The 15,899-nt window shown below is 39.3% G+C and overlaps 1 protein-coding gene across 1 annotated transcript; it reads left to right on the top strand.

The window, feature by feature from the left end:
* The first annotated feature begins 532 nt into the window (after nt 1-532).
* psma4 (proteasome 20S subunit alpha 4) lies at nt 533-3,171 on the top strand. Its single transcript, XM_088370434.1, has 9 exons — nt 533-675; nt 1,091-1,116; nt 1,194-1,236; nt 1,371-1,533; nt 1,623-1,700; nt 1,782-1,870; nt 2,474-2,604; nt 2,722-2,845; nt 2,943-3,171. The coding sequence occupies exons 2-9, from the start codon at nt 1,114-1,116 to the stop codon at nt 3,095-3,097; spliced, it is 786 nt and encodes a 261-aa protein (XP_088226560.1). The 5' UTR covers nt 533-675; nt 1,091-1,113; the 3' UTR covers nt 3,098-3,171.
* Nucleotides 3,172-15,899: the final 12,728 nt, after the last annotated feature.

Raw genomic sequence — 15,899 nt, 5'->3', positions numbered from 1 at the left:
ATTTCTTTGTCATTCCTATGTTGTTATGCACATAGGTGACTAAATAAAATAACGTTTAAATATATTTTGGAATATCAAAACTATGTTGGCGTTAGCACCATCCTTGATCTGACCCTTTTTGTATGTATTTTTTGAGGAGGTATCATTTTTCCAATTTGAATTTAAGTGTAGGTTGGTTTGGAAGTAAAACATTTTTTTAATATGATTAATTGCTTTTCTACTACATATGTAGAAGTCACTATTGATTTTTCTTTGGAGAATACCACATGGGATACATGCTGTTTCCAGGTTACGAGTGGCGCACGTACTTTCTTACTTACGTACGTACTTTACGTACTTACGTACTTTCTTGTTACAACTTTTTTTTTTCTAAATAGCCAGAGGTTGTTTCTTTTTCTAGACAAATGAAGTTATCGTGACTTCACTACTGCGTTAGCATTGGGGGGTTCCTGATTGACTATGGCGCGTTTTGACGTCCATACAAATTCGTCGGAACTCCATCGTTAACCGAGGACCCCTGGATGTCCTCCCACAGGTAGGTAGCGCTGTTTAGGCCACTGTTTCAACGTAGCGGCAACTCTGTCAGCGGTGCGCCACGCAAAGAAGAACCCCAAACAGAAAGTACAAGAATTCTCTTCGTTGGCTACTCCAACAATTTACGCTTTTCCATCGAAGGTACTACAAACATACGTTGTCAGTAGCGTTAATAACTTTGCTTTCGACTGTGTGTCGAGAGTCTGAATGTTTGACTGTCTTCTCCGTACTCTTTTATTATGAAGTAGCATGCCAGTTAGCTTAGCTTCGATATTGCAGATTCATTCTGTTAGCTGGTTGTCACACGGAGACACAGTAGTTCATCATTGCGCTTTATAAATGCGTGTCAAAAGATCAGTAAAGTCCTTACTTAGGTAAATAACAAATGTGGCACGATTCAAAACAGTTTATACATTGCTACAGCAATTTGTATAATGGTATTACTGATCACGTTCTGTTACCATTTTATTTGTGACTATTTGTATTCATCACTTCTCGTGACTTTGACCTTTTCTAACCTTCTGACTTGTTCTAACCTTTAATTTCTTATCCGCAGGGTAGTTATTTGCTGACGAAGAAATGGTAAGTTACATCATTATGTTTTTTATTAGTTCTTTTGTATGATTGTATAGTAATTTCTGTTCCTGCATGATGTTTAGTCTCGCAGATATGATTCCCGGACAACCATATTTTCTCCTGAAGGCAAGTGTCATTTCTTTGTTTTTGTTAATAATAGTTTTGGTGCATTGTGGTGGGTAGTTCATCTCTTGGGTTTTTGCAAAGCTGTGATATTGAATCTGTATGATTTATTTTTCAATTAAATGTCCACTTTCAAGGCCGCTTGTATCAGGTGGAATACGCAATGGAAGCAATCGGCCATGCCGGAACATGTCTTGGCATTCTGGCAAACGATGGGGTGCTGCTAGCAGCAGAGAGACGCAACATCCACAAACTGTTGGACGAAGTCTTTTTCTCTGAGAAGATCTACAAGCTCAATGAGTGAGTGCACGAGTTCTTGTTGCTCACCACTGTGAAAGTTCACAGATAAAGTGTCGTCATCGTAATTCCCATTTCTGTGGTTTTTCCAGAGACATGGCTTGCAGCGTTGCTGGTATCACATCAGATGCTAATGTGCTGACAAATGAACTGCGTCTAATTGCACAGAGGTTAGGCTTATGTTGATGGTCGCAAACGTTGCATCTCTTAAGTCTTAGACATTGTTGTCAGGCATTTTCTTCTCTCTTCAGGTATTTATTGCAGTACCAGGAACCAATCCCTTGTGAGCAGTTGGTGACAGCACTGTGTGACATCAAGCAGGCTTACACCCAGTTTGGAGGTAGGAACTTTGGTCAGATCTTCATGAAGACTGCAGTGGGTTTGATTGGAGGGTCTGTCATCGCACAGCTTGTTAATACATCTGCAAATGAACCCATGTAAACCTTAGTGGGACAACTGTAACCCCTCGCATAATAGTGGTTCAACTATCAGAAATTCACCTTTTTTCATTTTTTTTCCTGTGGAATTTACTCTTTGCTTACAGTCTTTATAAAATGTCCTTAAATTACATCAAATAGAAATAAATAAGGATTGATGTCAGAGAGTCGATCTGCATTTAGTTTTAAAGGTAATGTAAAAGGATTTTGAAATCGTATTTCATTATTTTTACGGGTCATAGTTTGATATTTTCAAGGTTTGAGCTATTATAACAGGGAATTGTGAACATCTTTAAGGGTATGGGGTGTCACTTACACCTTCTTTCCCTACCTCACGCAAATACTTGCAGATTATTGTACACAGTTTCTGATTTTTAACATGTGAGTGACCCCACACATAAGGGGGAAAAATGACTGACAATTTTTGTACATGTACCAGGCATGTACACTGTATGCTCAGATAGCAATGTCTTTATGAATAGATTTATTTTGGTTTCCATTCGCAGGCAAGAGGCCGTTTGGAGTGTCACTCTTGTACATGGGCTGGGACAAACATTACGGCTTCCAGTTGTACCAAAGTGACCCCAGTGGCAACTACGGCGGCTGGAAGGCAACATGCATCGGCAACAACAGCGCTGTAATGACTGCAAATTTTCAACTGCCGTCTGTCTCAGAACAGAAGAGTTATTTTTGAGACATTGTACACATTACATCATTGTTAGGTTTTATTTCTTTCTGCATTTATATCACTCAGGCTGCAGTTTCCATGTTGAAGCAAGACTACAAAGAAGGAGAAATGACCCTCTCCTCAGCTTTGGCACTAGCCGTCAAAGTTCTCAACAAAACTATGGATGTCAGCAAGCTTTCTGCAGAGAAAGGTGAGCGCAAACCACCCACACCTAAAACATACACCATTTAAGGTTTCCCCGCAAACAAAAGGATTTCACATTTGGTGTGATTGCGCTCCTATTTCAGTGGAGATCGCCACCCTAACACGGGAGGATGGCAAAACAAAGATCAAGGTGCTGAAGCAGAAAGAGGTAGAGGAGCTGATCAAAAAACACGAGGCTGAGGAGGCCAAGGCTGAGAAAGATAAAAAGGAAAAGGAGCAGAAGGAAAAGGATAAATGAACCATATGACATTCCATCATGTCAGAGAACCTTGTATTGTTTTGTCTTTTACATTAAAAGTTTGGAAATGGTTACATTGTGGTCATGTATCCTTTACTTGATAAATGTGCGAGGAAACACCTGTTTCGATACAGGACGACAATGTAGCTTTAGTGGAAAATTTTCCTAATCTCCATGTTGCTCAAAGCAAAATAGAAGAAGAAAATAAAATACAGTTGACTTGAGATACAAGTAATCTTGAAGCCCTTTTTACCCCTCAACATTTCACAATGAGAAAAATGATAGGATGCCATTTGAGTTAGCACAATGAGATGCAAAATGTTAATACCCTTCACTTGAACACCTCTACACCACTGCCAACAAACTACACTCACTTTTATAAGTTGAATTGATAATATGGCTGACGTCAGTGCCTCCCCAGTTATGAACCTCACCGTACGTCACTGGTTCACGCTTTTCAGAACACCGGTCGAATAGTTCTAATGTGTCGTGTGCTCTAGTTACCACATGATGGCGATAGTGTTTAGTCATAATGTTGAAAAGGATCAGGTCCACGTTGTTGTCATGTCGTTTCTGAAATATCTTTCTGCATGTAAATAGACAATGGAGAAAGACCCTTTTTAATAATTAGAGAGGTTCTGGGGGAAATGCTTATATAGTGCATTTAGGAATATTAACATGCCTCATGTAAAATCAGTAGTCATTTGTAATCAAAACAATATAGCTTATTTTCAGTGCTCGAAGTTCAACAGATTTTAAAAGATGAAAACGATGAACTGGATAGTTGACCAACTTTCTTGCCTGTAGAATGAAATCTCCATATCCAAATGTATTAAAACAAAAGCAATTTGTTTATTGATGTTATACAGTACACATGGTGTGTGCAAGTTTCACTCACATCAGCCTGTCGTGTGATGAAATGAACATTTCAGTGAGTGTAAACTCTAATTTGATGTAGTAAAGCCATTAACACCTGGCATAACTCTGACGTGACGACTTTAGTTGAAAACTTGCTTTTATTTGACGCCAATCTTTGCTTTGAGGTCTTTCACGGCCTGTAAATCAACATCACTAATTCATTGAAAGGCCGCAGGCAGTGAGGTCATGGTGTTCACATGAGCTTGAGTGGGAGGATCTTGGCATGTTGTGAGTGACCCCCTCGGTACAGACCACCCCGTCCTTTGCTATTTCAGACCGATTGTGTAAAAACATAACACTCACGCTGACTTTCGTTTTTGGGAATGCTTGCTTTTTTACAGGCTCCTCTTCTTCAGGAAGACCTGCCACTGTACATGCAGATTTGAAACACGGGGCTGCCTGTTGTATTGTAAACACAGAGCCCTCCAAAAAAGTGTTGGAATGTCTGCAGGGGGGGAGCTGGAGAGCGAGGTCAGCCAGAGGCCAAGACAGGTGGTATACATCAGAATCAAGGCTGACATCTCCGCATTAACTTATCCAAACAAGCGGCAGGCAGTATGTTGTCTCACTGGCACTGGGAGGAAGCGAAATGAAAGAGAAGGGGGAGGAATGGGGACAAGGCAGACAGGAACGAGTGGGAGTGCCCCCTCAATGCAACACGATCATCTGGCCATCTCCTATTTAGACTCGCAGGAGAAAGACACTTTGAAAACAAGGCTAAAAATGACAATTGTTATTTTTCCCTCCTATCTTGATTCAGTCGTAGATATAAATAGTTTACGGATGACTTTTTTCCTGAGAGAGAGCACAGTGCAAGCAGGAATTATACGACACAACAGCCAGCCATTTTCATCTTCATTTAAGTTGCGGATGAGCTTGTACACCTTTGTTCTCCATTTGATCGCGCGGCGCCAATGCAAACACACTAGCGCACAGTATAAATTGAAATCAAGGACAAACCAGTCAAAGCATGGTTTTTATCTCAATAGTTGCACTTAATGAGCTGTAATGGTGAGGTATTTTTCTAAAGATTTGAAAATTTACAAGTATTAAATGAGTATGCGCCGCAATTTTACACTGAAATAATTCGGTTGTACTAACTGCCTCATTGGGACACATCTGTCATTTTTAATCCCCTCACAAATACAAAAGAAAACTTTGCAAAGAAAGTTAAAAAAAAAAAAATGTTGTCATAACAATAGATAACGGTGACTGAGAAACTATTATCAATAACTGTAACAGTAAACAAAACAATGCTGTGTCTTTAAATTACATGGTTAACTTTTTCTGTGACTCACTCATCTCATCCATGGAACATTTTTAAGGTCAACAAGCAAACTTGACTTGTAAACATTGGAGAGTCACTCTCAAAGTCATTGGTCCACTCGGATTGTTTTTACAAACCATGAACTGCTGCTATCGGTATATATACAGACATTATGTGCAAAAAGTGAACAGTCCAAATAGATTCCATATAAGTCATATTTATTTGAGGTCAGTCAAACTTAAAGAATTTGCGTGTTGCTCCCTCTCAGCGTGCACTTTACTGCACACTTCCCACCGTTTTACAATTATATTCACTCAGTGGATTGTAAAGAACTGACTGACCTTACAGGGGAACGAGCCCTTATGCAGTCTTCTCATCCTTGACAGTCGTTTTGTGAGCAGCCTGCAATTGCTTGAAAGACATCACTGGCTGACTTCACCATAAATGGAGCTGAGTTTTAGTAAACAGTACTTACTAAGCTGTGCTCATATGGCCTGTTAAGGAAAGTATATGAAGCTTGTCTTTTTGTTGGCACGCTTTGGTGGTACTTACTGCTTGTTGGTGTAATTATCGTTTTGTTTTGTTTTTTATCTAGATTTAATATTTCTTTGGATACAAAATAGCACGGCATAGTGACATTTATTCAAACTGTAATCGTGCAGGAATCTTAATGTTCCGTGGTTTTAATGTTGCAATTATAGAGTACTCTATTCATAACATTTTGGTTATATTACATTATACTCACAATATCATGACCCTTATTGTTTCAAAACAAACGCTCTTGCAAATTATAAGGCACCATGTCTGACAAGATAATATAAAACAGTATCTTCAGTTTCTGACACTGAATTAGTAGAGGGCCAAAAGGGATTTTTCGACCCTCACTGGCTTGGGGTGACCATTGGGGACTGGCTTTCCTTCCTCATAACTTAGCCTCACTCACTCACCCACCAACCTGATTTACCTTCAAATTGTGGAGGCCAACCATGACTAGGTTTGAACATAAAGTAGCTTTTTTTCCACACACATTCAAAAGCAGTGACTGGCAACCCACGGAACATCTCCATCATCAAACGCCTACTCTTCCCAATTGACTTCCACCCCTCTCCCCCCCAAATCAATTTACCCTGACCTCTGCACCACATTTTTGGTCTTCTTCAATCCACCCTCAAGAAGGGATAATTATTTTGACCAAGCAGATGGGGGTGACAATTGGGCTCAAGATAGATGCCATTTTGGGCTCATGAACTGAAGTTAAGCAAATTGAATGTAACATGCCGGTGATAGCTGAATGGCTCAATAAGTAGAACTGCTGACATTGGAAACAGCAATTATGGTTCAAATCCTGGTCGTGGCAAGTGGCTCACCTCTGAAAAATGCACAATGGATGTGCAGATAAAGTACATAATTATATGAAATTCATAGTAATATAACAAAATGGAGCATCTTTATTAGTATATTCTCTTGATGAAGTGCATGAGATCATTCAATATATATATATAAAACTAAGGTGCCAAGTGAAGCAAGACTAGGTAGTTTCATCATTTGCCTGACAAATCTTGTGTGACTTTTCAGAGTAGAGAAAAAATATGAATCACTTTGAGTTGCATGACTGCAGCGTGCCTGCACAACTCACTGATAACAAAGACAAAGGCCCATTGACATAAGTTGATAGGAATACTTAAAGCAGTCGATGTGGACAGCCGGTCAAGGTGAATGAGTTCACAAGGTGAAGAAAGATGCATCAAAAAGGTGATAAACACTCGCATGGAGATAAACCTCTGCCTCACAGTCAAGAGGTTTTGGGTTCAAATCTCGGCTCAGGCCTCCCTGTTTAGACTTTCCATGTTGTGTGGCTTTCTTCCACATTCCAAAAACATGCATGTGAGGTTAATTGAAAATTCTAACCAACACTAGAAAGAAAAAAGCTGAAGTGAGTTCTAAGTGGTGTCAAAATTTTTGACTTTATAGAAAGGGTGAAACCATTACAGAAGCAAGGGTGGCTAAAAAATGCTGTCTTGACAAAATTATAAAGTACCTGATAAGATACAGTAACAAATTGTTGCACTGTTTTTTGGACCAATAAAATGAAACGGTATCATTTTTTTCAGCATACCTAATCTGTTACAACACACTAATTGGTCTCCATTGCCTCTGGAAGAGACCAGGCTGCTTCCTTATCTACTATAACCATAAAAACTAGCAGACTTCCTTTTCACAGTTTTTTTTCTATAGTACGCTCCTTCATGCTCTACATTTGGATTGGTACTCTGCCCTCCTTAAGACAACAATCTGGTTCTATATTTGTGCAGGGCGATTGTAAAAAAAACTATATACATGTTGAAATCAAATTTTAAAAGTGTGGGACAAACCCTACCCAAATTGAAATGCCAAAGTGCAGTCTTTTAAAATCTTTTAGTCATCCTCGGTATACTCCTTTGGTGTTGCAAGACAACTGCATAGGTTTTATTTGGGAGAGTGAATGTTTTAGGCTGACGACAGGTCCCGTGGTGCGAAACGAGGCCGGTAATGGGTGGAGCGTATATGGAGAGACAACATTTTTTTATTTTTTGACGGAGGGGGGTGGATTGCATTACCTGTAGGCAGCCAATAAGCTGGCACTACTCTATCGCTCTCTATCACCTTCACTCCGCTGCAGCATCTGAGGCCAACTTAGCACCATTCATAATGCATGATCACCACTCCACCCCCTCCCCTTCGCTCAGGCCTGTCATGGCCTGTTCCCTCTGACAAGTCAGCCAAACTCTACTTTAGCTCCTAAGAGGATGTCAACGGTTGCATAATTTAAATGCCACCCGCTGTTTTCAAAGTTCATGTTTTATCAAAATTGCAGCAGATTGGCTTTGAGGGGGAGTTTTATCCAAATGGGGTAGAAGAGGATGCTCCAGTTGAGACAATGGATGTGGGTGGTGACCAAAAGTTTCTCTTAGAAACTTTTTGGGGCTAACCTTAGTAACATGGATAGCCCATTTTTTCCCCCAGACCTATAACATATTTTGAACCATATATGGTCACGTGGCCATGCGATATCGTGGCCTGCATCTCCAGCTGTCGCACAGGATGGGGTGAATGGGGGTTCCCCAGCAAAGAGTTCCAATATGGAGGGCAGCATTGTCTCAAGCTTTTAGGACTTGGCTCTCGGGACTTGGCTTGTGGACCGGAAGTCTGTGGACTTGCGAGCAACTCATTTGAAATACAGAAAATTATGACGAGGAGCGAAGACGATTTATGTTCTTGTTCGTCCCTTGTTAGTTATCAAGCATGTTTCTGCTTTATAGTAAATGTTTTTTTTCAGGTTCATTGATGTATCCAGATTTCCCCCAAAATTTAAAAGGGCCCTTCAAGTTTCAAGGAAATCGTTTATGTCCAGTAGTATGTTTAAGATTGACTGCAATTTCTTCAGTGCTGCAGGTCAAATTCAGACTTTGAATTTTTCTAAACATCTCACATTGTGGAATATTTCATTGCACAGTCCTTTTACTTTACAGGCAACAAACATTTTAAGGCAACAGTAACAGCTGTCATTCAAGTACAACATTCAAGTACAGGCGGAAATAAGTCCATAGCAATCGGCAGTAAACTGTGAAAAACTTTAGAATACTCTTCAAACAGACCCTAATTTTAATGATTACAAGTGACTACTGCTAATTAATCTCAGCCTTTCAATAGATACTCTTCTCAGGTTCTTCTTTTTTTCATTTAGGGCTTGATAAAATACAAGTTTATCAACAATTAATTACATCTTTACATTTGAAAATGATGTCATCCATCATTTTCTTGGAGAAGTCTCACTGCAAGGAAATCCCACTGGGCCTCTAAGATTTTCAAGCCGGTCTCTAACCAAGGTTAATATTTGATGAAATTAGTTCTGCTCACTGCTTCTGCTCTCCTACTTCTGTCTTGCAAATCCAACCACATATTTTCCCACCTTTTCATTAGCAATTCCTTTGCATTCAATGTCAGTTTAAATCTAGTTGAAAAGAACATACAATTTTCACAGCGAACATATTGCTCTGTCATTTAATATCTAATAAGACTCGTGTGGAGCAGTTTTCAACAAGAATCATCTCGTGGGAAAAGTAAACATTAACATTTTGTACGTAAAAATTAATTCTCGGATACAGAACATTTGTAAGAACAATGCGACTTGAGATAAACCAAACACTGCAGAAGTAAGAGAAAAGCTATTTTACTTCACTATTAAACAGGCAAAATGGTTTTATAATCTAGGTAGAGCATTCTCTATGCTCCTCACTATACTGTAATCAATTACAAATGCCACAAAGTCAACTTTTTGGATGAGCGAGTGGAGCAAAATCCCGGTGTTTACATGGCGCGTACTGATTTAGTGTCTCTGAATGGCGTACCTAACGTCTCGCTGCTATTAAGTGCCTTGTTATTGTACATTGGATAAGAACCATGCCTTCGCTCTGTGCTGCTCCAAATGGAAGAGAAGAATGTGCGATTAACATGTTTAGTTTGGAGTCCTGTGATTGATACTCTGTGCCATTAGGAGATTTACCTTGCAAAGATTTACTGAGGTACAATGTAAATGTTAGTGTGGACTCTGTATCTATCTATATCAATCTATTGCTTCCAAAAATATACCAAGTGTTAGCTCAATTACTATTTTTGCTTTGGAATAAAAACCCATGAGATCATCTCCCTTCAGTCTCATCTTGAGCTGGTAAAACGCATGGAAGATTGTATCGTAAAAATATTTACGAGTCATTATTCTTTCAACTACCGTGACTCGTCAATTTGGTAATGGCTTTATTAATTTCAATACAATTCTTTTGCAGCGCTGGGGTGCTACCACTGGGGATTTTTAAAAGAAAAGCTGCAGGTCAACATGGTGTGTAAAAAAATATATATATATATACATATATAAAAAAAAAAAACACAACACACACACACACACACAGAAGACATAGGATTGGACACTAAATCCAAAGGGAAATGCAATTCTTGGTTGAACAAGACAGCTAATTGTGTTCATTATATAACAGCGTGCCCTAGACTTATACTGATGAGAAAATATAAACAAACTGTTAAATTAATAACGCTCTGTCAGGATCAATCATTTATCTCTGCTGAAAATGAGTTTGGTGCTGTCAATGTGCGTACGTATATAGCTTCATGTTCGGCGAGCACCACACAAGGGCCCAGTTTGTGTTGACAAAACTCAAATAGGCTTCATTTACTAAATCAGTCATGTAAAAAGAGCAGCTGGCTGATGACGCTATTTTTGATTTGCATCCAAGTCATTACGTCAAGTTTGGCTATGTGAAGTTGTGGAATTTAACATTAGCCTTTCAAAGTATTCGGCTGATGTTGATTAGGCAACAAACTTTTTTTAACACAGTTGTTATGAAGCGTTGTGTTTACAAGTGGGTGGCGGGTGGTTTACATTCCACAGCGTCTGCCCAAACAACTGAACGTGTGCACATCCCGTCCGCTGAGCCCAAGTGTCCAAACATGAGTGAGATTTGCTGGAGTCTTAAGCGCCTGCAGACCCAGTCCAACGTCAATTTGTCGGTGGTGCCGCACTTCCTGCACCTGAGATTTCCTGGTAGAACATTGGCCATCCCTGTGCACGATCCCTCTCTGGATCAGACATTTGCTTCATTCAGTGGAGCGAGTAGGGTTATTTTGATTAGATCTATTGATTAGAGAAACATATTTCAACTTGTAAGTGTTGCCATTTTTGTTCAATTTTTAGATAAAATTTTGTCAAAACAAACACACAATTTTACAAACGTTGTACAGTCATTATACAAAGAACTTCTTTTTTTAATTTTAATGTTCTATATTTCTTTTTCTGGAGCACAACAGAGTGCTAGTAAAACAAGGAGAAAAATGCAAATGTGTCTATCAAGCAATCAACAGACAAATGAATTTAAACTCAAATACAAATGCAAAAATATTCCTTGGTCTCCTAATTGTTAATGTATCAGATTACCGTGGCATCTAATCTGGCCCACAGTTACATGAGCATTTCCTGGGGTAATTATGCTCCTTCCCTCCTCCTCTGAATCATTATGTTGTTTTCTCTCATTTTGAGTTTTCCCACCCACCGAACGTCCCCTAGAGAAGTCTACAGCAGTCTCACATCCCTCCAGTGTCTGCTAGCTGGGAATCTGCTGCCCTTTGCTTGAAACGGAACAACCCCCTGTGTCCTATATTACATAAATAAACAGGAAGTGGAGGCTGTTTTTCCTCGGAAGGATGTAGTGAGTGGGTTTATTTTCACCAAGTTCACAGTAATTTTATGAGATAAAGAGATGGCACATTTTTGTTGTGAGGATTGATTTAGGTCTTTTAAAATAGGTGACATTTATATGTAAATTTTTCCCATGTTGTGGTAAATCTCAGCGGAGCTACAAGTTTCCACTCAAGAGAAAAGAGTATCTGTTTAGATGGTCCCAGTGGATCCTATCTGCAGCATTTCCTCTTAAATAGCTCTGAGTGGTGGGAATGTTTCCAAGCAAAGGAAATACTTGAATGTTTATTATGTTCCACAAGTTACGAGATCAAGGACAAGCGCATCCTTCATTTTAATTTCTCCAAAACCAAGAAAATGTGTGTTGGGAAAAGTGCTTTTATGGCAAGTTTGCAAAAAGCTTGAAACATACGATCATGTTAGTGATCCGCGTTTTGTTGTTTGTTGTTTTCTTGCCTCAGCAAAAAACAAAACATTTATTCTTACACTTTTGTTGTCAGTGTATGTCTGAAAGGTCTCGCTAGTCAATGATAGATGGAATATATGTGTGAGTTGAGTGGTTTCTCCACAAATGATTCATCCTAACGTGCTGAACGCAAGCACAGCTTGCTCATATTTGCTGGTTTACATCATCCGTGATGTGCAATCTCACCTGTGGTAAGGCCGTTTAGTATTTCTTTAACTCCTTTCTGGCAGTCTACAACTCACATCCTCAACTTCACTTCAAGTTTGTTGTGTTTCCAGACTGATATAAGATATGGCATATTAAGTATTATTAAGAGGAGGCAAGTCTGATTCAACATTGCACACTTGATTATACTTGAGATAGCATTCAAATTCTAGTGTTATGGCTGGAATATTGAGCAAAGGTACCCGCAACCTTGAAGAAAATTGATTTGACACAGTTAAGTGGCAACAACAAACATGTCGCTATCCTATGTATGACATGGGCTAGCTCAACTGTCTTGGATGAGATATCAAGGGAAAAGATTTATGCTTTTATTTAAGATTAGCGATCTAGTGAGGTTTGCATGTGATTGACATGGAACATCATTGCCAAAGCTCCAAGACACACACGCACACACACGCACACGCGACAAGAGCACAATGTCAGATGTCCTGCTGGTTTTTAGTTTTAACCTTCATCTTATAGCTTAATATGACATTGTTGGTAAAAACCATAACTGCTGGTGCTGATAATCATATAGCCCAGGGGTGTCAAACTCTTTTTTTTCACGGGCCGCATTGAAGTCATAGCTTCTTTCGGAGGCCCATTTTGACTGTCAACCCAAATAAATGTATGAGCACCTCATATTATATACAGTAAAAGCTACAAAACAAATAACTCGTTTTTAAATCAGACGAGTAAAAACTGGTCAAATATTTGAAAAAAAAAGATTATTGAAAGTAAAGACAATTTACAAGTCTAGTAATGATACGAATTTGATGCACAATTTGTCTTCGCGGGCCACATAATGTGGCGGGCCGTGTCTGGCCCCTAGGCCTTGAGCCTGTACAGTAAATACTAATGACATCTGTTTATAATGACTGGATGTTGTAATGAGTCACTTGGAATAAATAATTTATTGAGAGTATACCCACTCCTAACAGCCCCTCACTCCTTTGCCCCTGATTGAAGATGACAGTTTGGTTAAACTGCTTTAGAGAGAAATCATAAAGAGAGGAAAGCGTTAATTATTTAAGTCTGTCACCATTCTATACCAAAAGTACCGCACTAAAGTGGAACTTATCTGATGCTAGTTTGTCATACGTGTATGTGGCATGTAGCATTGCACCGACTTGACTTTGCTGAATGTGATGATGACTTCTGTCCATTTTTTATAGCGTTTGTCCTTCTTCGTTTCACAGGTGAGCTGGGGACTAACCCAGCTGACATATGGTGAGAGTAACCCTGAATCACCCTAAACAGGTCACCAGCCAAACGCAGTATTTTTACAGACATCACTGTCTTGCATTGTACACACAGAAATAACCACCTCGGAATTTTTGTGCACAAGTCATTAATGGAGTGTGAGGTTCATTGATTTCAAGCAAAAGTCACCCTTCTTCTGTCCTTGCTGCTTGCTGGAGGTGTGACAAGTTGTGCCTCGATGGCAACCTGATAAAACGTGGCAATCAAAAGCCTTTCTGCGAATCAGCAGTCAGAGAAAGGAATCTGAGTGATCAGATTGTTTCATCTCAGAGCCTTACATGTGTCCCCTGATCAGCTTTAATGTATTCACGAGGAAGGAGACTTATTAGCACAGCTATTGGCCCAACGTCATTAATGTGTCCCAGGCCTCCCTCGCTCCATGTTTGGGTGAAAAGCTTCAAAGTTTCCCAGGGCCTCCAAATGGATGTTTGGCCCTACCACAGAGGACGCGGGGAACACAAGCTAAGTGCTTTAGCAGCGTGTGACTCTAACTCAGTGCGACAAGCTCAGTGTGGCGTGAAGAGGAAGAGTGCTGTGTGAGGTGACTTATGGGACAATGGACCCGCTTCTCACAAATAAAACATGAGCCCTATACAGAGCTTCTCAAAATGTTCACTGTTGGCTTCTCTTACGTGTTTGGCTCGAGAGGAGGTGATGGTGGTGGTGGTGTGGTGAGGATGGGGGGGGGGGCATCAACGTGATTTAATGCTCCTGCAGTCATTTGATAAGCCAGCGGATACAATGGAGGGCATTTTTGTTACATGATTTTACTTTGTTTTTGTTGGGTTTTCTTGAAAAGGCAATGTGCTAACTACACTAGACAGGCAAATATTAATCAGAAGTTATTTATTCCTCTAAATGTATTTTTGACACTAAATCTTCCCTCTTTTATAATAAGTTTTGAGACGCTTTCATGTTTTGCTTTTACGTTTGACCAATAAAAGCGATATACGTATCTTAGCCTGGGTGATAATTTATAGTGGTGATGTTTCAGAAAAAAATTCCACCTGTGGCTGAAACTAATCTTTAATTCATAAATATTTTACATATATCATTACTATTATCCTGAAAATCTGATGTGGTAGATAAAAAAAAAAAAGAGCAAATTCTGAGAAGTTTCTTTGCTGCTCTGATTAAACACATCCTAAAAAAAAAATGCTGTAAATGCTATTAAATAGGAATTAAGTAGTATGGTGTATTTGAGCTTGATGCTCCTCATTGCCAAAAACTAACATAAGCATTTTAAATCCCATTTTCCCTTTAAGTAGTAGGGCATCTTCCTCAATAAGCGTTGAAATATTCATCCAAAATGTACAACAGATCTTGTTGAAAAAGTATGGCATGTACATAATGCCATCTGTAAAATGTTCCTATGGTTTCTATTGTGGAAGTCTTGAGCGTGCAAAGCGCCAGAGCCAACAAACCACAGACGACTGACTTTTGCATTCAATGACGTCAACTGGCTCATCAAAATGTGAGTGAAAAGACGCATAAATAAAACATATAGTAAGTGCACCGAGTGCACAAACATAAAACAACGTTTACCCAAGGTCGCTGATAAAAAAAAGTTTCAGTACTTTACTGATGCTTTTTAAACACTCGTCCTAAACACTCTGTACATGAGATAAAGATAGCCCTGATTCTCAATGTTCTCAATAGTGTACATTATCTCAAAAGACTTTGTCGTGCTAATGATCCAAAAGACTTACAGACACATCAAACACAAAATTTAGAGAATATGTGTGTAATACGTGATGTATTAAAAAAAAAAACTGTATTTACATGTATTCCATTGCCATTGTTGCGTAAGGCGACAAATATGAAAATCTCATGGTTGGAGAAACAGTGAACGTTTAAATCTTATTTAAAAGTTTGTCTTTGCAAATGAGAACATGTTTCCACATACTGGCAGGGACGGTGGTACACCAGGGCGAGGGGGTGCTAACGCACGGTCCGAAATCTATCTAGACCCGGTTTAACCCCGCTAACATTTTATTTGATATTGTCAGCTATAGTTATTAATTAATCAATTTTCTCAGCTCTTCTATCTATCGGCGCAGGTCCCCTTTAGCCCTGGGAGAGAAAAAAAAACTCCAGGAGCTATGCCTGCATACTGGCCAGCCGCCATGCTGTTTTTTTGTTCACTGCCACAGACAAGCCAACTTAATTGAGTAGGATTTGAAGTCTATCATTAAAGGTGCTAAAAGACACACACGCACACACACATTCATATAATATAGTCATATCGAACCACCAATGTTTAAAAGAGTCATGTTGTGATTTTGCTGTCAAATTTATAAAATGAGATCATTCTGTTATGTAAAACGCACCAATCGGCTTCAACTTTTTATTAGATTTACTTGCGGTGCCCTTGGTTCACGTTAAAACTTCCACCATGTAAAAGTTGTACTTGCTGAATAAATTCATGATCGTGCTGCAG

The sequence above is a fragment of the Syngnathus floridae genome, chromosome 3 (assembly GCF_059516105.1).
Source record: "Syngnathus floridae isolate MCC-2025c chromosome 3, RoL_Sflo_1.0, whole genome shotgun sequence".
NCBI classification, from domain to species: Eukaryota; Metazoa; Chordata; class Actinopteri; order Syngnathiformes; family Syngnathidae; genus Syngnathus; species Syngnathus floridae.
This window is presented reverse-complemented; position numbering and strand designations above follow the sequence as displayed.

Coding starts and splice junctions, on each gene's coding strand:
- psma4 (XM_088370434.1), top strand. Junction 1,701..1,781: donor CTGCGTCTAATTGCACAGAG/GTTAGGCTTATG, acceptor TTCTCTCTTCAG/GTATTTATTGCAGTACCAGG. Junction 2,605..2,721: donor GCATCGGCAACAACAGCGCT/GTAATGACTGCA, acceptor TATATCACTCAG/GCTGCAGTTTCCATGTTGAA.